The sequence below is a fragment of the Bactrocera dorsalis genome, chromosome 2 (assembly GCF_023373825.1).
Source record: "Bactrocera dorsalis isolate Fly_Bdor chromosome 2, ASM2337382v1, whole genome shotgun sequence".
NCBI classification, from domain to species: Eukaryota; Metazoa; Arthropoda; class Insecta; order Diptera; family Tephritidae; genus Bactrocera; species Bactrocera dorsalis.
In genome coordinates, this window is record NC_064304.1 from 91,981,904 (window position 1) to 92,003,961 (window position 22,058).

The following is a 22,058-nucleotide window of genomic DNA, read 5'->3' on the forward strand; positions in this document are numbered from 1 at the left end:
TATTCTATAGATGTTGTAGAATTGAAAAAGACGATAAAAAAAACGATTTTTTGAAATTCGTAAATTCAAGTAACCCCTTAATATAATTGTATGAATAAATTATCTTTGTGCTACCTCTGCATATCTGTATACTCTACTATTGAATTTTCTTTAGAATTGCTTACAAATCTCAAAAAGTGTATTATTCCCACTCGTTATTACTACAGTATACTCTCGAAAAGTAAATTCTCAGAAAGTAAATAATCGCGGAAAAGTAAATCACCTTTAAGATTACACATGCACCTCGAAATTCGAACGAAGCAAGCAGCGTTTTTTACGATGTTGCAAAAATACTTACTCTCTTGTTTATCGCGTCTGTTTAGTAAATAAACTTTGAGATATGTACATATGTAAATGGTCAGAAAATATATTGCAGAAGAAAAAAAAACAAAAGAATATTCAAAATTTTTTCTCTTCATAATAAATACATATGTTTTTCATGTAAATCCATTATACTGTATCTGAACAATTTTACAAAGTTCCCAAGAAGCTTGTTGTTGAGCAGCTAGTAAGGCTGATTGCTTAGACTCGAAAGTAACTAATACAAGAAACAATTGTTTGTAAATGTTTAATTGAATTATTTAAATTTATTGTTTTTTTTAACAGTAACCAATAATATATTCTTAAACTCTATTATTATATTAAAATTTATAGAGCGAGTTACATATATTATGTATTGCAATATTTTTATACATATTTACAACAACATCTGTATGCCAGATATTTCGCTTTGAAAGCGTTTTTTATATTGAAAGTTATTCCTGAACTCATGCGACAAAAAGTATATTTGTACATAACCTCAATTATGTGAAAATGCAACTTACATAGTTATACCAAATTAAAGTGGTAGCAATTAAATTTTGTTATCATTTACAAATAAACAATTTAATTCGGCTTATTAAGTGCCATTCTCAATGCAATTTTTACCGTTATTTGTTTTTATTCTTCTAAACAACTTAATATATACATATGTACTTATGATTCTTATGCACGCAATCCACTCATAGTTCTTGCCGTGGCATGTTAACTCTACTAACTGACTACTACTACTAATTGCCCGCTGTACGCTCAGTGGTAAAATTTCATCAACAGATTGCTGACGAATTCACTACTCAAAAATTTGTTATGCAAGTATGTGGCCGGCCCAGCGCGTTTAATGCGCACCGTTTCGCCGTAGCCAAATGGCTGCGGGTTAGAACGCGTGCTCAGATAGAAAATGCCGCTTTTTGGCACAGCCGGTTCACCTCCCATAAATACGTCCATCGGGCATTCACCTGTCTTGGCGGCATTTGGGCAGCCACAATCCCATTCGCCCAACAGAAGACGACTCTTGCTGAGAAGACAGCAGCCGTTGTATCGTCTGCAACGTATGGCACCGAAGGCGCGTGGCTGTCGCAACGATTCCGCAAAGTAATAAATGGCCGCAAAATGATTGCATGCGAAAACAAATTCAGCTGCCGTTGCATTCGGACACTGTGGCTGGTGTAGACCATAATTGACAAAGAATGACGCCTGTGTAAGTTCCGTGCTCGGATTGCCCAGCATCGCAACGTCCGAGTGTATGGATTCCGTGTAAATGGCATCGTTCGGTGCCAAACGTTTATCTTCGCCGAGCGGCAACTGCGCAAGGCCGGCCGGGTCGAGCGCATAGATGGCGCCGTAACGTTGCGGTCGTAATTGTTTACCCGCTAGCCCAGCTATATGCGCCCCGGCGCTATGACCCACCAAATATATGCTTTCGTAGGGGACGCCACTTTCTAGATGCAAAAATTGTGTGAATTCCAACAATTTTGTGGCGATTTCATGCAATCGACCGCTAACGCGAATATAGCTAATACCCATCGATATGGCACTCCAATCGAGTATTATTACATTGAATTTGCCCGCCGCTAAGTAGGCATCCTTGATGGCTGCGTTCGAACATGAGGTGCTCTTGCCGGTCCAACCGTGTATGGAGATTCTGAAAGGAAAAACGTATGGTTTTATAGAGGCACTTAATTAGGCGGAAAGAAGCATATATCTATGCACAGCGTGTCTAGTTTATAAATTACTAGCAGCCCGTCCCGGCATCGCACGGGGTAGACAACTATTTATTTTTGGAAATTTGGATATAAAACACTTTTTTTTACAAATATTTTTATTTGTATTAAAAAAATATTTAAAAAAACCATTTATGTTCAATTTCTTTGATGGTTTAAGTGGCGGGCACTTTTGAAAAATTAAAAAATAAAAGTAATAATAATCAAAAAATTAAAATAACAGTAATAAATAATGAATTCAGTCGTTTTACATATATTTTTTGCCACTGCACGTGCTCAGTTCTGCTAAATAGCAGCAACAACGTCGAATTCCTTACTTTGATTCTATCGGATCTGTTAGCCGCGAAATCGAACATCATACAGAATTCAATTTGCACCTTCTCTATACTTTACATTCTCTGGCCCGGCGCGCTTTTCAGAATGCATCGCAAACAACGCCAACGTCTCTATGGCGGTTTTGTTTACTTTTTGAATTTTTTAATTCGTAATATCTTTTGAATGGAAAGTCCAATTTAAAAACTATTTTATAGGTAGTTTGGTTTATTTAGGTCTTGACCATAAAATAATTTATTTGGATAAGGATTAATATAAACACATAACAAGCATGGTTTGAATTTGGTTAGCATTTTCATTAATGTTTAAAATGAAAAAAGTTGTTGTAGTGACATAACTACAATAGTTGGACATGTGCTACCGCGGAGTTTTTTGTAGACATTATGATGTTCTTCAATATTGTTGTACATTATTTTGTTCTATCGCTAATAGTTTCGGCGGCGCATTCGACGAAAGACATTTTAAGACTAATTTTTCTACTCCTTCGGTTACATTGTTCAAATTTTTCCAAGGATCCCTAATTTTTTTCAAAATGAAATGTAGCCTATGTCAAATTGGAAGAATGTAGCATTCTATTGGTGAAAGATTTTTTTAAATCAGCCTAGTACTTTTTGAGCCTATTCATTACAAAAATACAAAAATAGGTACAAATCTTTCCTCTTTATAATATTAGTATACTCGTAGATACAAGCAAGCACATATGTATATTTGCATATAAAATTACATATCTAATAGGGATCGTCTCAGTGTGACCCTCTGAAAAATCTCTGATTTTGTCGATTTTTTTTTTTAATGTTGAAATTAACCAATCGGTCTGGTTTTTTATAAATAAATACATTCATGACGAATACAAAATTATTTTTTTATGCTAAATTATTGGGTGTATAATTGTTAAATAAATTTTTGAAATTACACGTAAAAAAGGATCCTGTACGATGTACACGACTGTACGAAAACAAAACTTTCAAAATAATTATTAATCTGTAGGAAAGTCGATATCGCGTTTTTTTTTTAATTTGACAAAATGGCGGTGGTTTGAACAAAAAAGTATCGAATTGGCCTTTTTTTCGACAGTTTTTCATAGAAAAAAATAGGAAGATTTTAAAAAAAGGCTTCCATTGCATTAAAAATGTTCTCTCCAAATTGGAACCTGATATCTTTAAAACTCTTCTTTTAAGAAACCGGTTTGAAAATTACCATTCTGAAAAAAACGCATTTGGGGATTATCTCGCTCTGTTCCCCACTCTGTTCCCTTTCTACAAAAAACGCTGTAGCGACCTAATAAATTTAATTTCGATTTAAAAATTTGAGGGAATGTTTATTATAGCGTTTACTCTCCGATAATGTCACAAAAAAATCGATTTCTCGAAAATTTCACACAGAGACGATCTCTTAATATTTATATACCTACTCTTGCAACCTGTTATAAAGTATATGAGTTTTGAAATCCAGTTGACTGTCTGTCTGAGACGTAACTTGTAAACGTGTTTCTTCGCAAAAAAGTTAGGACGAGTTCGTAGATGGGCGTAATGGAACCACAGCGTCGTACACAAAACGCCATTAATCGAATAACTAGCAATAGACACCTGTCAGCTGAAGATTTTGAAAAAATGATTTAATGTAATGTACCACTTAAGCTATAATCACCAAATTTGCCCGTCCACTTCCCATATAATGGTACTGTTAAAAACTGCTAAAAGTGCGGTAAATCAATAACTAAATATTCCAGGGACATACAATTATACATCCGAGATGGTAAGAGAAGGCTTTATGAGATCTGAAATAAAAACTGAGCCAAAAACTAAATTCAGTCCTAAATACATTCCTATGTCACACTGCAAAAATGGGGGAAATCGGACCACAACTACACCTACTTCCATTTGATTCTATCACTTTTTAATGTACAAATCGAGAAGCAATAAACATAACGAGATAAAACTTTGCACTAGTAATGCATTTAGAGTATGCCACGCTATGATCAAAAATTGTTGAAATCGAACCAAAACTGTTCAAGCCATTAGGTACCGAATAAGTAGACCCCGCACGCTACAGTTGACTTTTGACCGAAAATATCGGTTCATAGAGAATCCTTTCCTGATAATAGTATATATGTGTATCAAAAATGCGTTGAATCAGGTTAATACTTCTCCGAGCTCCTAGATTTTCGAAATTCCCGATGACTTTATACCGCATACAGCTGAACAATTTCAGCGCGTTCTTTTGGAGTGTACTGTTCCATGGTATAAATTGTCTTCGAATGACGCTTCTAACGCGGTATGACATTAGCCGATTTGTCAGCGCTGTTAAAAGTTACAGCGTTGCCAGATGGGTCAACTTTAAATGGCCTACCCTGTACATATCGGCCAATATGTGAGTATTTGAAAATGCCTATTTTACGCATGACAGTGTATCTTTGTGCCCAAAATAGATGAAATTTTGGCTAGTCCCCATATAACTAACATCAGAATTTTCGAACATCCGGCAGACTTTGCTCTATATGATTATTGTTTGTATGTGAGGTACCTTAATGAACAGAGACGTTTTACACCTAAAGGTATTTCCCTTGCTTTGATTCCTGCAAGTTGAAGGAGTATAAGATATTCGGTCGCACCCGAACTTAGCCCTTACTTATTTTTGTTATTTACGTTTGAGAACTAAATAAATAAATCAACACAATTTACCCACCTAACCGGCAATTTGGCATTGAAAAACGACTTACGCAGCACATTAGCATCACCTGTCTTCAAAACTTGCGCATTATAAGGATTCTGTGGCGTGTAGAGCTCGTAACGTAAGTGATTGATGCGCGACTCACGCCACGAAGGACGCAGCCGTGCGCGCATTTCATTTTTTAAAATCTCGCTTACAGCGCTCTTTATTAAAATATCACAATTGCCGGGTTCATAGGAGAATTTCGAATTTGCTAGTGCTGAAGAAAAGAAGATGTGAAAGTGAAATTTATAATAACTATGTTTTATTTGTTGTTGCAATTTTATTATTTCTAATGCTCACCACAAAGGATTGTGAACACAAATGCAAACACTCTTAAATTTGGTGACATTTTGGTATATATTTTTCTAATTAAAAAAATAAATAAAATTAACACAGTTTGAAAGCCAGTGTAGTACTTTGCTTTCTACAATTATTTGTTTATCTTTTTAAACACTAAATCAGTCTCATCACATAAAGCTAAATGCACTAAGTCCACATAAATTTTTTTGTCAGCACATCAGGCTGGCCTGGCTTGTGTTCCTGCCTGATTTACGTAAGAGCTAATTGATTGCGCGTTATTACGATTTAGTAACGAGTTTAGCAAAACAGCGTTCAAGCTATTCAAGCGGCCAAAAGTCGAAAACAGGCAACCACTTCGTCACACGTTCTGATGCTTAATGCGGCGCGATAACGGATGCAGGCTTAGTTTAAAGAACCCTGCTACCAGCTGGCGATCGGCTGACTTACAACTTCGTCAACTCAGTATGTTGCTTTTTATCTTTTCAGAACGTTGTTTCATTTCGGCGATTGTTTTTTTATTTTTCTTTTGGCTGTAAGATTGCCAATTAATTCGTTTTGCTGGCGCGAAAAATCATAAAAAACTGGTAGTGTGTGACAAGACGGCTGCGACGCTTTGGAGGTCGTAAAGGAGTTTTTATACCCAAACGTAAGAACAGCGATACATTTCAACAGAATGACTTATAGTCAGCTTTTCTAACAATTCAACCTGGTTAACTTTTTAGTTCTGCTGAAGTTGTTTTATATATTAGTAAAACCAATTTTTGAAGGTCCAGAACCTCTTCGCTTACTTATATTTATTTTAGTAGCTTCGGCAGAAGTTACTAAAGTGTAGAAGAGGAAGTAGAAAGTTTGAAACAGGGAGAGAGCTTGTGTATTTCTTATAAGATTGTAACAAGTAGCTGATTGCTTTCTTCAGATCGAAAAAATGGAAGAAGGCCTCTTTTCATTCTTTCACTCTTCAATACTCGTATGAGAGTTTATTGGTGTTTTGGTATTTATTAGTTACCGAGTGTGTATATTGGCTCTTCAGAATCAGAAATTCTATATCAAACTAGCCCAAGATATATTTTATGTCGCAGTTACCTAGACGTTAAAATAATCATTACCTTGATAACGTTTCGTGTGAACTTAGTAGTACCTTATTTGTAAATACTCTGAACTTATACGTAAGAAGTTGTGTCGAATTCTGCATTTATATTCGCACACCTCGTTAAGTATTTTGCGTAGAATAGTTATTAGATGTGCCGGTTCAAAGCTTGAAAAATTATATAACTGTGTTTGGTCCTTAGGAAGAAATTATGTTTTCAACAGTTGAAAAATTTGGAAAATACCGTACCAAATGAAATAACAAAAAATAATTTAAAATATGTAATTCAAAACCCAAACTACCATTATACCTCGCTTTCTACGTTTTTTTCTATATTTATTGCCTCTTTCCGTATTTCGGAAGCAATTTAGAACTTACCTACCTTTGTCCCGAATTCTAACGAACTTAAAAGTTTGTTTCTATTTCATTTGTTTACTTTATTGTATAACCTAGTTTCTGTACCTCACATATTTTAACTGAATTTATAATTAACTTACTGTACCAGTGTTGTATTCATCTTAGATCTCATTAAAATATATATATTTGGCATTTTTGTATAAAAAGTGTGAGATTATGTGAGCAGATGATACGTTGTTGTTGCTTATGATATCGCATAAATTCCAGCAACTATCTTTTGAGTTTAGACATAATCAAGTTTATAATTTTTTCGTGTTATAATCATAAAATTTTGTATTTTGTTTCTTTCCAGTTTTCATTAAACTAGTTTTTTTGTTTTTGTTATGAAGAATTTTTTCAAAAATTGAATAAATTGAAACAGGGAAGAAATTTGATCAATTCATCACGTCTAATTAGAAGATTTTCTATTCACATAACTTGTATATATACAAAGGTTTACGTTGTCACTGTCTGCCGAAATTGAGTGAAATCGATCCATAACTTTCTCTAGCATGCATTCGGATGATAAGCATCCGCTGCCATCTCGAGTTGTTTAGAGTTCTTGCTTTCATTATCAGTTTCTACAAATATTAACATTTAAAATTATTCATATATTATTTTTATTTTATAAGAAATAAATTAATGTATTACAGCGTGACAAAGATTAGTTCATAATCGAATTCATTCAATTGCCCTAGGTCATTCAAAAACATCACACCATTCCAAATATTTTCGAGTATTATGTTGAAGTCTCCAAAAAAGGTTGCTTCTCAAGCTATCGAATGCCAATGCATTGAAAAAGCTTCTCATAAAATTGATTAGCCTTTCGGAGTAGCTTTACTTCTAGTACCAAAACACGAATGGACGAAAAATATCGGAAGAAAAAATAAAAACAATTAATATGAGAATCTTCGATTGACTATACTATTTACATACAGATGTATATTATTCAAATGCAATAAGTTTTAACGAAAATAAATATTTTTGAATATAATGTGCTTTTGTGCCAAAATTTGGTTTGACTTCCCACTATAGTTTCAACAAACCTCTTATATTTATATTATTTTTTATTTCTCTTTTTATTTTAAAGCACTGTTCTTGATTTATTTACCTCAAGGCTCCATTTAAATTTTCTATTTATTATCGAGCATTTAATATTCTGTGCATAATTCTTGAGTACTTGAAAACGAGCGTGGAAATTTCTGAAATAGCTAAACACGATTGCGTTTAAAAATTATGCCCTCTTCAAGATTGCAGTTTACTATTTCTCCGTAAATATACTAAATCAAGATTAAGTTATATAAATAGTATAGTATAAACACAGCTAAAGATATAACTGAAACATGAATTGAAAAAAATAAGAATAAAAATACTAAATAAGCGAAACAAAGTAAAAAATTATTGAAACAGTTAAATATTAAAAAATAAACTAAAGATAAATGTTAATAAAGAAATAAATTTGTAAAATATAAAAAATATAATAAACCAGAAAATAAAGAAATAATTTTAAAAAATTATGAAATTATAAAAATATGAAAAAATAAAAAAAAAATATAATTTAATAATCTGAAAATTAAATTATAATAGAAAATAAAAAAATTAAAAACAATTAATTAATATTTATATTAGAAGTGTCAACTAAAATTTTAAAATATAAATTATTATTTAAAAAAATAAATAAATAAAAAATAAATATTAGAATACAAATTAAACATTTAAAAAATAAATTAGAAGTATAAATAATAATAAAAAATAATCGAAAATAAAAATTAGAGAATTTAAAATACAGTTTCGGATGCGAACATATCCAATAACAACCGTTTAAAGAGTAACTAACTTAATTCTGTGTTTTAGAGCTCATGTTTTATTAATGAAATCTGGCAGCACAATTAAACACGCTAAGTTCACTTCATATTTTTAAGAAAATTCTTTTCCGAAATTTCCGTTTAACATATAACATATTGTCAACGATAGATGGCAAGCCTACTGATTGAGCAACGTGTGGCAACACGAAGGATGCTTAAAAGGAAGAGTATCGAAAAGCGAACGCGAGAGAAGAAGGCGCGCGACTTGATTATTTTTTTGAGCTTTTAAATAATTCATACTTTGATCATTCTTACATTCTATATTAAATATACTTGGTTAAATAAAACGGTGTTTATTTTGACATAATACCTTTACATCTCAGAAGTGGAATTTATTGATCCATACGCCTACAACGATATAAAACGTCGACGCAGTGGCAAGGGTGTACAAGTATAGTACACGAACGACGAGAATCTTCAACGATCAACGGCAGCGCAAACGTGCACGTATTAGCAAGACGGCGCATCGTCATTTTGAACAGAAGATTCTCAACGGCGCAGCCAAGTGTAAGTGCTGCAAAACGAAGCCACAGCGAAACGCCAACGTCTTATTAGGAAAGACACACCGAGCAATTACAACGAATTGCATAGCAGAAACAATAGAAGCGGTGTACGAGTGTAGTACACAAACGGCGAAAATCTCCAAGGAAAGGGACAGCGCAAAACGAGCAAGTATTGGGAAAAACGCCGCGTTTGCCTCTGCAAAGAAGAGTCTCAACACGACAGCGAAGTATTGCGGCAAAACAGTGCAACAGTGCAGCAACCTGAGTTTCAACGTACAGCGTGTTTGTATAGATACGCAAAAAAAGAAGGCAATTCAACGAAGGCGCAAGCGTACAACAAACGGAGCTGACTGCGCTGCATACAACAGTCTCGACTGAGCAGATACGAAACAACGCTAATTAAACTTCTCTGCGTCTACGAGTCAACGTTTAAATTTTAAAACTCATACACACGCTAGTTGGTTCGTGTGCAAGCAGAACTTCCAATTGGAATTGGCAAACGAATTTGAAGCAGTACCAAGCAGCGAACAGCAAGAGTAAAACAACGAAATAAAGGCAAACAAATCACAGTGCAGGCTCTAAATAAAAGGACGGTGAAATAAATTGTTTTAGGAATATTGGTTTTCTACTAATAAAATATTTCTTTTACAAACATGATAAAGTTAAATACGCTAAAGGTCATTCAACTGAATGCACTACTAAGGGCTAACGATTTACCAACGACGGGTACCAAAATAGTTAAAGTAGCCAAACTGCAAGAAGTTTTGGGTGCTGATGAGGTAACGGGTGATTTTTGAGGTTAGGATTTTCATGCATTAGTATTTGACAGATCACGTGGGATTTCAGACATGGTGTCAAAGAGAAAGATGCTCAGTATGCTTTGACATTTCATCATGAATAGACTTACTAACGAGCAACGCTTGCAAATCATTGAATTTTATTACCAAAATCAGTGTTCGGTTCGAAATGTGTTTCGCGCTTTACGTCCGACAAATTTTGTTCAGCGATGAGGCTCATTTCTGGTTGAATGGCTACGTAAATAAGCAAAATTGCCGCATTTGGGGTGAAGAGCAACCAGAAGCCGTTCAAGAACTGCCCATGCATCCCGAAAAATGCACTGTTTGGTGTGGTTTGTACGCTGGTGGAATCATTGGACCGTATTTTTTCAAAGATGCTGTTGGACGCAACGTTACGGTGAATGGCGATCGCTATCGTTCGATGCTAACAAACTTTTTGTTGCCAAAAATGGAAGAACTGAACTTGGTTGACATGTGGTTTCAACAAGATGGCGCTACATGCCACACAGCTCGCGATTCTATGGCCATTTTGAGGGAAAACTTCGGACAACAATTCAAGATCATGCGATTTAACGCCTTTAGACTATTTTTTGTGGGGCTACGTCAAGTCTAAAGTCTACAGAAATAAGCCAGCAACTATTCCAGCTTTGGAAGACAACATTTCCGAAGAAATTCGGGCTATTCCGGCCGAAATGCTCGAAAAAGTTGCCCAAAATTGGACTTTCCGAATGGACCACCTAAGACGCAGCCGCGGTCAACATTTAAATGAAATTATCTTCAAAAAGTAAATGTCATGAACCAATCTAACGTTTCAAATAAAGAACCGATGAGATTTTGCAAATTTTATGCGTTTTTTTTTAAGTTTAAAGTTATCAAGCTCTTAAAAAATCACACTTTAGATCCGATGGAGCTTGAAGACGATGGTGCGGTATCCACAAATGATTTACGAGTGCAACTGAATAGCTTGAGAGAGGCGATGGCAAGTTTAACGTTAGCTATTGGTACAATGAATCGTAACTCAGAACCGATACCAGCGAACGATGAAATTCAACAAGCGTCAAACAACAACGATGGTGTTAGGCCAGATTCAAGCTTAGCGACCTGGGAATCTGCTGGTGATCTACGAACAGCATCACGCCCAAAGATGAGAATTCAGGATATGATAGGTGTAATGCCTGAATTCGACCCACTCAAAGGTTCAACGTCAGCAATGAAGTTCATAAATCGAACTCAGCAACTACAACAATCCTATGGCTGGGGGGAAGATATGGTTTTGATCGCGGTTCAGCACAAAATGAAAGGCATGGCCAAACAGTGGCTGGACGCACAAGATGTTTTCAGCTCCTGGTCACAATTCGTGCACGCATTTACTGCGGACTTTCCGTCAGCACACAACGCAGCTGAAACGCATAAGGCGCTTATGAAGCGCAAACGCAAACCCAACGAAGACTATTTAGAGTATTATTACTCCATGTTAACGATAGGTCGACAAGGTACGGTGGACGATGTTTCCATCGACACACATATTATCGGGGGACTCAACGATAGAGTACTAACTAAAACATTGGCAACAATGAATTTTGCGACGTGTAGTCAACTATTGGTGGCGCTCAAAAATTTAACGACAGTCAGCAACGTATCGGTGACTCCAACGGCGTTAACTCAGCAAACAGCGAAACCCGAATTGAAAGCAAATGCGAAGTCAACACAAATAAAATGTTTCAATTGTAATGATTACGGGCACATTGCAGCCAAGTGTCCGCAACCTCAACGGAAACAACGGTGTACTATATGTACAAAAATAGGTCATGAAGCGAAGAATTGCAACAAAAAGGCATCTGTTGCGAAGATTGGCGACCACGACGAACACGACGAAGCCCCTCCGGTTACAAAAATGGTGGAGCTTGAAGGAAGGCGACTAGAGGCTTTCATTGACACCGGCAGCGTATGCTCGCTGATACGCGCATCTGCAGCAGATGGTATGCAGACGAAGGAAGCTAAAAGATGCTTTACAGGATTCGGCGGATCCAAGGTGCAAGTTACTGAACAAGTCAACGTTAATGTGACTATTGACAAAGTCCAACGCGAGGCGACATTATATATTGTTGCTGATGAGTTGCTGCCCTACGATATTTTATTAGGTCGCGACGTTCTAAAAAACAACGGGTATCACATGGTGATTGATAACGGAGTGCTACGGCTAGAAGAAAACGAGAAAGCGGACTTAAATATATCTAGCTGCTTAACGGAAGAAGACAAAGGCAAGACAAGGAATCTTTTAAAAAATTTTAAACAATGTTTTGCAGAAGATATTAGTCAACTTGGTAGATGCAAGGACGTACAAATGACCATAAATGTAACAACATCAGATCCTATCTTAGGCAAACGGTACCAGGTTCCGTTTTCACAACGACCAACGTTATCAAAAATTTTAAAGGAACTGCTGGACAATGATATAATCCGTCCAAGCAATTCCCCACACGCCGCATCAGTGCTTTTAGTAAAAAAATCCAACGGTGAGAGTCGAATGTGCATCGACTTTCGAGCATTGAACGAGGTCACGGTTAAAAAGAACTACGTTATGCCAATCGTGGAGGAACAGCTTTCACGTCTAGCTGGCAATAAATATTTTACGACGCTGGACATGACCTCCGGCTATTATCAAGTACCTATGAACGAAGAATCGAAAAAGTATACCGCATTTTTGACGCATGAAGGGCTGTTTGAGCATAATGTTATGCCTTTCGGTCTAGTGAACGCTCCAATGGTTTTCCAGGAGATAATGGTAAATTTAATTAAAACGCTTAAACAACGTGACAAAGTGGTCAACTACGTAGACGAGGTAATCATAGCCACGAAGTCAGTTGACGAAGGTATTGACGTACTTCGAGAATTTCTTGAAGCTGTAAACGCAACAGGTCTGACGCTTAGACCCTCGAAGAGTACATTTTTGACCCAGCAAGTGCAGTTTTTAGGTCATGACATAAATTCCGACGGCATACGTCCTGGTGAAAACAAAACGAAGGTGATCGAAGAGTTTCCGAAACCCACCACGATAAGATCAGTGCGACAATTTTTGGGAGTAACCGGCTATTTCCGGAAATTTGTCAAAGAATATAGCATCATAGCATATCCATTAACGACACTGCTGAAAAAGAATGCAACGTTTGTCTGGAACAAAGAACAGAACGATGCTTTTGAGAAATTGAAATCGATTATAATTACGAAACCTGTGCTGACGATATACGAAGCAACGAAACCACACGAGGTACACACGGATGCGAGTTCCATGGGGTTATCTGGTATTCTAATGCAGAACGACAACGCTAATGAGTGGCGACCTGTGTTTTACTTTAGCAGGCAGTGCAACGACGCAGAACGTAACTATGCCAGCCACGAGCTAGAAGTTCTGGCAATAGTTGAAACTCTGCAGCGATATCGTATGTACTTAATTGGGCATAGCTTTAAGGTAATCACCGACTGCAACGCTGTAGCAGTAACTAAAGCAACTACGCCATTGTTACCACGGATCGCAAGGTGGTGGCTCAAACTTCAGGAGTTTGACTTCCAATGCATTCACCGCGCAGGTGCGAAGAATATGCTGGCTGATGGGTTAAGTAGATGCCCAACACTTCCCCCGATAGAACCGACAACAATTGCTGAGTCAATATATCGAGTGGTCGATATGGACAACGACTGGGTATCAGCAATGCAAAGACAAGACGAAACACTCAAAGATATCATCGAAGTTCTCAACGGAAAATCAGCATCAAACGAATGTCATATATGGCATATCTGTATATTCTACTATTCAATTTTCTTTAGAATTGCTTACAAATCCTCAAAAACTGTATTATTCGCACTCGTTATTACTATCTGAACAATCTTACAAAGTTCCCAGGGAGCTTGTTGTTGAGCAGCTACTAAGCCTGATTGTTTAGACTCGGAAGTAACTAATACAAGAAACAATTGTTTGTAAATGTTTAATTAAATTATTTAAATTTATTGGCTTTTTTAACAGTAACCAATAATATATTTTTAAAATCTATTATTATATTAAAATTTATAGAGCGAGTTACATATATTATGTATTGCAATATTTTTATACATATTTACAACAACATCTGTATGCCAGATATTTCGCCTTGAAAGCGTTTTTTTTTTATTGAAAGTTATTCCTGAACTCATGCGACAAAAAGTTTATAAAATACATATACATTTGTACATAAACTCAATTATGTGGAAATGCAACTTACATTGTTATACCAAATTAAAGTGGTAGCAATTAAATTTTGTTATCATTTACAAATAAACAATTTAATTCGGCATATTAAGTATCAATGCAATTTTTACCCTTATTTGTTTTTATTTTCGTAAACAACTTAATACATATGTACTTATGATTCTTATGCACGCAATCCACTCATAGTTCTTGCCGTGGCACTTTAACTCTACTAACTGACAACTTCACACTACCACACAAACACCTTTTGCATACATATCACTAGCAATCTATTGCCTGCCGCTGACTTTGCTTACTACTTGCTCGCCATTACGCTGAGTTGTGCCATTTCATCAACAGATTGCCGACGAATTTATTACTCAAAAAACTGCTGTGCAAGTATTTGGCCGGCCCAGCGCGTTTAATGCGCACCGTTTCGCCGTAGCCAAATGGCTGCGGCTTAGAACGCGTGCTCAGATAGAAGGTGCCGTTTTTTGGCACAGCCGGTTCACCTCCCATAAATACGGTCATCGGGCATTCACCTGTCTTGGCGGCATTTGTGCAGCCACAATCCCATTCGTCCAGCAGAATACGACTATTGCTGAACAGACCGCGGCCGTTGCATCGTCTGCACTGTGTGGCACCGAAGGCGCGTGGCTGTCGCAACGATTCCGCAAAGTAATACAAGGCCGCAAAATGATCGCATGCGAAATCAAATTCAGCTGCAGTCGCATTCGGACAGTGTGGCTGGCCTAGACCCCAATTGACAAAGAATGCCGCCTGTGTAAGTTTCGTGCTTGGATTGCCCAGCAGCGCGATGTCCGTGTGTATGGATTCCGTGTAGATGGCATCGTTCGGTGCCAAACGTTTATCTTCGCCGAGCGGCAACTGTACAAGGCCGGCCGGGTCGAGCGCATAGATGGCGCCGTAACGTTCTGGTCGCAATTGTTTACCCGCTAGGCCAGCTATATGCGCGCCGGCGCTATGACCCACCAAATAAATGCTTTCGTAGGGGACGCCACTTACTAAATGTAAAAATTGTGTGAATTCTAGCAAATTTGTGGCGATTTCATGCAATTGACGGCTAATGCGTCCATAGCTAATATCCATCGATATGGCACTCCAATCGAGCATTATTACATTGAATTTGCCCGCCGCTAAGTAGGCATCCTTGATAGCTGCATTCGAACAGGAAGTACTCTTGCCGGTCCAACCGTGTATAGAGATTCTGAAAGGAAAAGCGTTTGGTTTTATTGGGGCACTTAATTAGGCGAAATGTAGCATGAATCCATGTAAAATTTACATTGTAAATTGTATCTATTTTAAAATTGTATAAGCAAGTGCATACATTTGACAGGCAAGAGTTGAGTTGGATATAAAGGTGATTTTTTAAGAGCTTGATAACTTTTTTAAAAAAAAAACGCATAAAATTTGCAAAATCTCATCGGTTCTTTATTTGAAACGTTAGATTGGTTCATGACATTTACTTTTTGAAGATAATTTCATTTAAATGTTGACCGCGGCTGCGTCTTAGGTGGTCCATTCGGAAAGTCCAATTTTGGGCAACTTTTTCGAGCATTTCGGCCGGAATAGCCCGAATTTCTTCGGAAATGTTGTCTTCCAAAGCTGGAATAGTTGCTGGCTTATTTCTGTAGACTTTAGACTTGACGTAGCCCCACAAAAAATAGTCTAAAGGCGTTAAATCGCATGACCTTGGTGGCCAACTTACGGGTCCATTTCTTGAGATGAATTGTTGTCCGAAGTTTTCCCTCAAAATGGCCATAGAATCGCGAGCTGTGTGGCATGTAGCGCCATCTTGTTGAAACCACATGTCAACCAAGTTCAGTTCTTCCATTTTTGGCAACAAAAAGTTTGTTAGCATCGAACGATAGCGATCGCCATTCACCGTAACGTTGCGTCCAACAGCATCTTTGAAAAAATACGGTCCAATGATTCCACCAGCGTACAAACCACACCAAACAGTGCATTTTTCGGGATGCATGGGCAGTTCTTGAACGGCTTCTGGTTGCTCTTCACCCCAAATGCGGCAATTTTGCTTATTTACGTAGCCATTCAACCAGAAATGAGCCTCATCGCTGAACAAAACACGCGCGCGAAACACATTTCGAACCGAACACTGATTTTGGTAATAAAATTCAATGATTTGCAGGCGTTGCTCGTTAGTAAGTCTATTCATGATGAAATGTCAAAGCTACTAAATTGTATCTATTTTAGAATTGTATAAGCAAGTGCATACATTTGACAGGCAAGAGTTGAGTTGGATATACATACTTTTGAGAATGGTTTGCTCCTGTTTAACTTTTTTATAAACTTAAAGTTATTAACTAAATGACATATAACAATCTGGTTGTCAAAATAAACAAGTATATGCACAATTTCTGTAGAACTTTTTGAACACGTTTTTTCTTTATCTAAACAATATGTTTTTTTTTACCTTAACATCCAGAAGAAAACGTCGCATATCAAGTGCATATATATGTACTATATAAATGAAATAATATATTCATAAGTTTAATTTTAATTTTATTTCCTTTCTCATTTAGTCCTATCAATTGACTATTTTTTTTAATCTATTAATTTTTCTTTGGTTGCGCTTACGTCAATAATAATTATAAAAAAATGTTTAAAAATTGCAGTTGTGCTTAGTTCGAAAATTTTCGAAAATGGTTTCTCATTTTATGTGGGTCTTTCTTTTAAAAAATTCTTCATAGCTCTCTTCTCAGCCAACCGATTCCAGCATCCTTCTTACATTTCTATGTCACACTGCGAATTTTAAATTCCATTTGATTCTTTCACTTTCTAGTGTACAAATCAAGAAGAAACAATTATAACGGGATAAAACTTTGCACGAATAATGCCTTTAAAGTGCCATGTTATCATCAAAAATTTGCCAAATCGAACCAAAACTGTTCAAGCCACTAGGTGCCGAATATCTAGATGCCAGCAGCTACAGTTGACTTTTGACCGAATATAATGGTCCAGAGAAAATTCTTTCTTGTTAATAGTATAGTTGTGTATCAAAAATCCGTTGAATCAGGTCAATACTTCCTTGAGCCGAACTTCTCGATGACTTTATACCACATATATATGTGAGTAATCTCAATGCTGCAGATGTATGTATGTGGCATGTAAATATTGGGTCGATACTAACCCAACTCCCATATACTACAAATAATGAAGTGCAATAATGCACCATTTCATACTGCATTGGCTACTCGACTATTTCAACAAATATCGTACCGCGACCACCGCATTCCTTTGATTTACTTTTGTGTAACTTCTGGCTATTCTGCAAATTCACATGACCACTCCGAGGACATCGTTTTGACTCATCACGACGGAGTATTTAATGACTGGAAAATTCCTTGGGATAAGTGTATTGCAGCCAGAGGGGATTGCTTTGAAGGAGATGAAATGGACAAAATTCACCTTTCAATTTGATCACAGTAGTATAAGATGTTCGGCCCGAACTTAGCACTTACTTGTTCTCATTTAACTTTTTCTTATTTACGTTCGCTCTCTATACTATTTATCAAACACTTTTAAAAAATATTGATTTTTAAAACCAAATTAATAAATCAACACAATTTACCCACCTAACCGGCAATTTTGCATTGAAAAACGACGCACGCAGCACATTAGCATCGCCTGACTGCAATACTTGCGCCTTATAAGGATTCTGTGGCGTGTAGAGCTCGTAACGTATGCGTTTGATGCGCGACGCACGCCACGAAGGATCCAGCTGTGCGCGCATTTCATTCGTTAAAATCTCGCGTATAGCGCTCGATACTAAAATATCACAATTGCCGCGTTCATAGGAGAATTTCGAATTCGCCAGTGCTGTCGAAAAGATGTGAAAGTGAAATTTATAATAACTATGTATTATTTATTGTTGGATTTTCACTATTTCTAATGCTCACCACAAAGGATCGTGAACACAAATGTAAACACTGTTAAATTTGGTGACATTTTGGTATATTCTTTTTCTAATTATAAATTAACACAGTTTGAAAGCCAGTGTAGTACTTTGCTTTCAACAATTATTTGTTTATCTTCTTAAGCACTAAATAACTCTCATCACATAAAGCTAAATGCACTGTAAGTCCATATAAATCTTTTCGTCAGCGCAGGAGGCTGGCCCTTGTGTTCCTGCCTGATTTACGTAAGAGCTAATTGATTGCGCGTTATTACGATTTAGCAACGAGTTTAGCAAAGTAGCGTTCAAGCCATTCAAGCGGCCAAAAATCAAAAGCAGGCAACCACTTCGTCACACGTTCTGACGCTAAATGCGGCGCGATAACGGGCGCAGGCTCAGTTTAAAGAACACTGCTGCCAGCTGGCGCTCGGCTGACTTACAACTTCGTCAACTCAATATGTTGCTTTTTCACTTTTCAGAACGTTGTTTCATTTCGGCGACTGTTTTTTTTATTTTTCTTCTGGCTGTAAGATTGCCAATTAATTCGTTTTGCTGGCGCGAAAAATCACAAAAAACTGGTAGTGTGTGACAAGACGGCTGCGACGCTTTGGAGGTCGTAAAGGCAGTGACACGCGAGTTTTTATACCCATACGTAAGAACAGCGCTACATTTCAACGGAATTAATTATTTTCAGCTTTTCTAACAATTCAACCTGGTTAACTTTTTGGTTCGGCTGACGTTGTTTTATATATTAGTAAAACCAATTTTTGAAGGTCCAGAACCTTTTCGCTTACTGATATATGGTTATTTTCGCGACGATGAGTTTCTGAATGGGTAGCTTCGGCAGATACTCGTATTACTAAAGAGTATAAGAGGAAGTAAAAACTCTGAAAAAGAGAGAGAGCTTACGTATTTCTTGTAAGATTGTAACAAATAGCTGATTGCTTTATTGAAATCGAAGAAATTTGTAGGAGACCTCTTTTTATTCTTTTACTCTTCAATACTCGTATGAGAGTTTATTGATGTTTTGATATTTATTAGTTACCTGGTGTGTATATTAGCTCTCCTGAATCTGGAATTCTTTAATTAGTTCAAGGTATGTTTTTAGTCACAATTACCTAGATAGATAATAATAATTATCTCGATAACGTTTCGTGCGGTCTTAGTAGTACCTTATTTGTAGGTACTCTGAACTTATACGTAAGAAGTTGTGTTGAATTCTGCATTTACATTTGTATGCCTAATTAAGTTTGCGTAGTACAGTTATTAAAAAAGCCGGTTCAAAGCTTGAAAAATTATATATTTGTACTTGGTCCTTAAGAAGAAATTATCTTTGAAATTAAACCCAACTTTTAGGTAGAACGCACCATTATCAACAGTCTAAAATATGCACATAATTCAAATGCCAAACTGCCTTTATACCTCACTTTCTAAGTTTTTTCCTATATTTATTGCCTCTTTCCGTATTTCGGAAGCAATTTACAACTTATCTACCTTTGTCCTGAATTCTAACGAACTTAAAAGTTTGTTTCTAATTCATTTGTTTACTTTATTTTATAACCTAGTTTCTGTGCCTCACATATTTTAAATGAATCTATAATTAACTTACTGTACCAGTGTTGTATTCATCTTTGATCTCATTAAAATATAGTGTTTCGCAATATTTGGCATTTTTGTATAAAAAGTGTGAGATGATGTGAGCAGATGATATGTTGTTGTTGCCTATGACACCGCATAAATTCCAGCAACTAACTTTTGAGTTTAGGCATAATCAAGTTTATTCTTTGTTCTTGTGATAATCATACAATTTCGTATTTTGTTTCTTTCCAGTTTTAATTAAACTAGTTTTTTTTTTGTTTTTGTTATATAGTAATTTTTCAAGAATTGAATAAATTGAAACCGGGAAGAAATTTGATAAATTCATCACATCTAATTAGAAGTTATTTTATTCGTATGTAATATTGATTATTTTTTTATTACTGCATTATAAATACATAGGTTTATGTTTTCACTGTCTGCTGAAATTAAACGAAATCGCCCATAACTTTCTCTAGCATGCATTCGAACATGATAAGCATCCGCTGGCATATCGAATTGTTTAGAGTTTTTGCTTTCATTCTCAGTTCCTACAAATATTATCATTTAGAATTATTGATATATAATATTATTTTTAATTTAAAAGAAATAAATAAATGTCATCAATTGCCCTAAGGCATTGAAAACATCACACCTTTTAAAACCATTCCAAATATTTTCGAATATTAATACATATACTATATACTATATACTATATATATACAAGTATGTATATTAAAGTCTCCAAAAAGGTTGCTTCTCAACAAGCTATCGAACGCCAATGCATTGAAAAATAATCATAAAATTCACTAGCTTTTCGTAGTAGTTTTACTTCTAGTTCCAAAACACGAATAGACGAAAACTATCGGTTGAAAAAATAAAAAAATTTAACATGAGAATCTTCAATTGACTATACTATTATATTTACATATAGTATTCCAATGCAATAAGTTTTAATGGAAATAAATATTCTTAAGTATAATGTGATTTTGTGCCAACTTTAATGATGTTGCTACTTTCCACTATATTTTCGACAAATCTCTTATATTTTTATTTATATTATTTTTTATTTATTTATTTGATTATTTTAAAGCACTGTTTTTGAATTATTCACCTCAAGGCTCCATTTCAATTCTCTATTTATTATTGAGCATTTAATATTCTGTGCATAATTCTTGAGCACTTGAAACGATTGCATTTAAAAATTATGCCCTCTTCGAGAATGCAGTTTACTATTTCTCTGTGAATATACTAAATCAAGATTAAGTTATATAAACACAGCTAAAGATATAAATGAAACATGAAATAAAAAAAATAAGAATAAAAATACTAATTAAGCGAAACAAAGTAATAAATTATTTAACCAGTTACATAAATATTAAAAAATAAACTAAAGATAAATGTTAATAAAGAAATAAATTTGTAAAATATAAAAAATATAATAAACCAGAAACTAAAGAAATAATTTTAAAAATTTATGAAAAAAAAGAAATATGAAAAATTACAAAAATAAATTATAAGAGAAAATAAAAAGCAATTAATTAAAATTTGTAATGGAAGTATCAACTAAAAATTAAAAATATAAATTATTATAAAAAGAATAAATAAAAAATAAATATTAGAATACAAATTAAACATTTAAAAAATAAAATAGAAATATAAAAAATAATAAAAAATAATCGAAAATAAAAATTAGAGAATTAAAAATAAAGTTTCGGGTGCAACACTTTTTCCATATCAAATAACAACCATTTAAAGAGTAACTAACTTAATTCTGTGTTTTAGAGCTCGTATTTTATTTATGAAATGTGGCAGCACAATTGACCCCTCTAAGTCAGTTCCCGTCACTTTTTTACGAAAATTCTTTTGCGAAATTTCCGTTTAACATATATTTTTAACGATTTTATACCCTGAACAGGTTATTGTCGCAAAGTTTGCAACAACGAAAGAAACTTCAGTGGCAAAATAAAATATTTATATAAATGACCAGCATGATCAGGTGAGTCCATTTCATCTCCATCAAAGTAATCCCCTAAAGCTGCAATACACTTATGCCAACGAATTTCCCAGTCATCATAGCACTTGGAAAAATCCTCGTCGTGATGGCCATCAGAGCCTTCTTTGATTCAGCTTTTACATCCTCAATTGAGTGGAAACGATGTCCTCGGAGTGGTCATGTGAATTTGCTGAATAGCCAGAAATTACACGAAGGTGTATAAATGACCACCATGATGAGCAGAGTCGATTTAATCA

The 22,058-nt window shown here is 35.4% G+C and overlaps 2 protein-coding genes across 2 annotated transcripts; both read right to left on the minus strand.

The window, feature by feature from the left end:
- Window positions 1-593: 593 nt before the first annotated feature.
- On the minus strand, window positions 594-5,872 carry LOC105230252 (pancreatic triacylglycerol lipase). Its single transcript, XM_011210924.4, has 3 exons — window positions 5,424-5,872; window positions 5,097-5,340; window positions 594-1,999 (listed from the first exon to the last, which is right to left on the minus strand). Exons 1-3 carry the CDS (start codon window positions 5,470-5,472, stop codon window positions 1,108-1,110), a joined length of 1,185 nt encoding a protein of 394 aa, XP_011209226.4. The 5' UTR covers window positions 5,473-5,872; the 3' UTR covers window positions 594-1,107.
- On the minus strand, window positions 943-18,376 carry LOC105230251 (phospholipase A1 VesT1.02). Its single transcript, XM_049447159.1, has 4 exons — window positions 18,235-18,376; window positions 17,911-18,154; window positions 14,548-15,521; window positions 943-1,085 (listed from the first exon to the last, which is right to left on the minus strand). The coding sequence occupies exons 1-3, from the start codon at window positions 18,281-18,283 to the stop codon at window positions 14,624-14,626; spliced, it is 1,191 nt and encodes a 396-aa protein (XP_049303116.1). The 5' UTR covers window positions 18,284-18,376; the 3' UTR covers window positions 943-1,085; window positions 14,548-14,623.
- Between the last annotated feature and the right edge of the window lie 3,682 nt (window positions 18,377-22,058).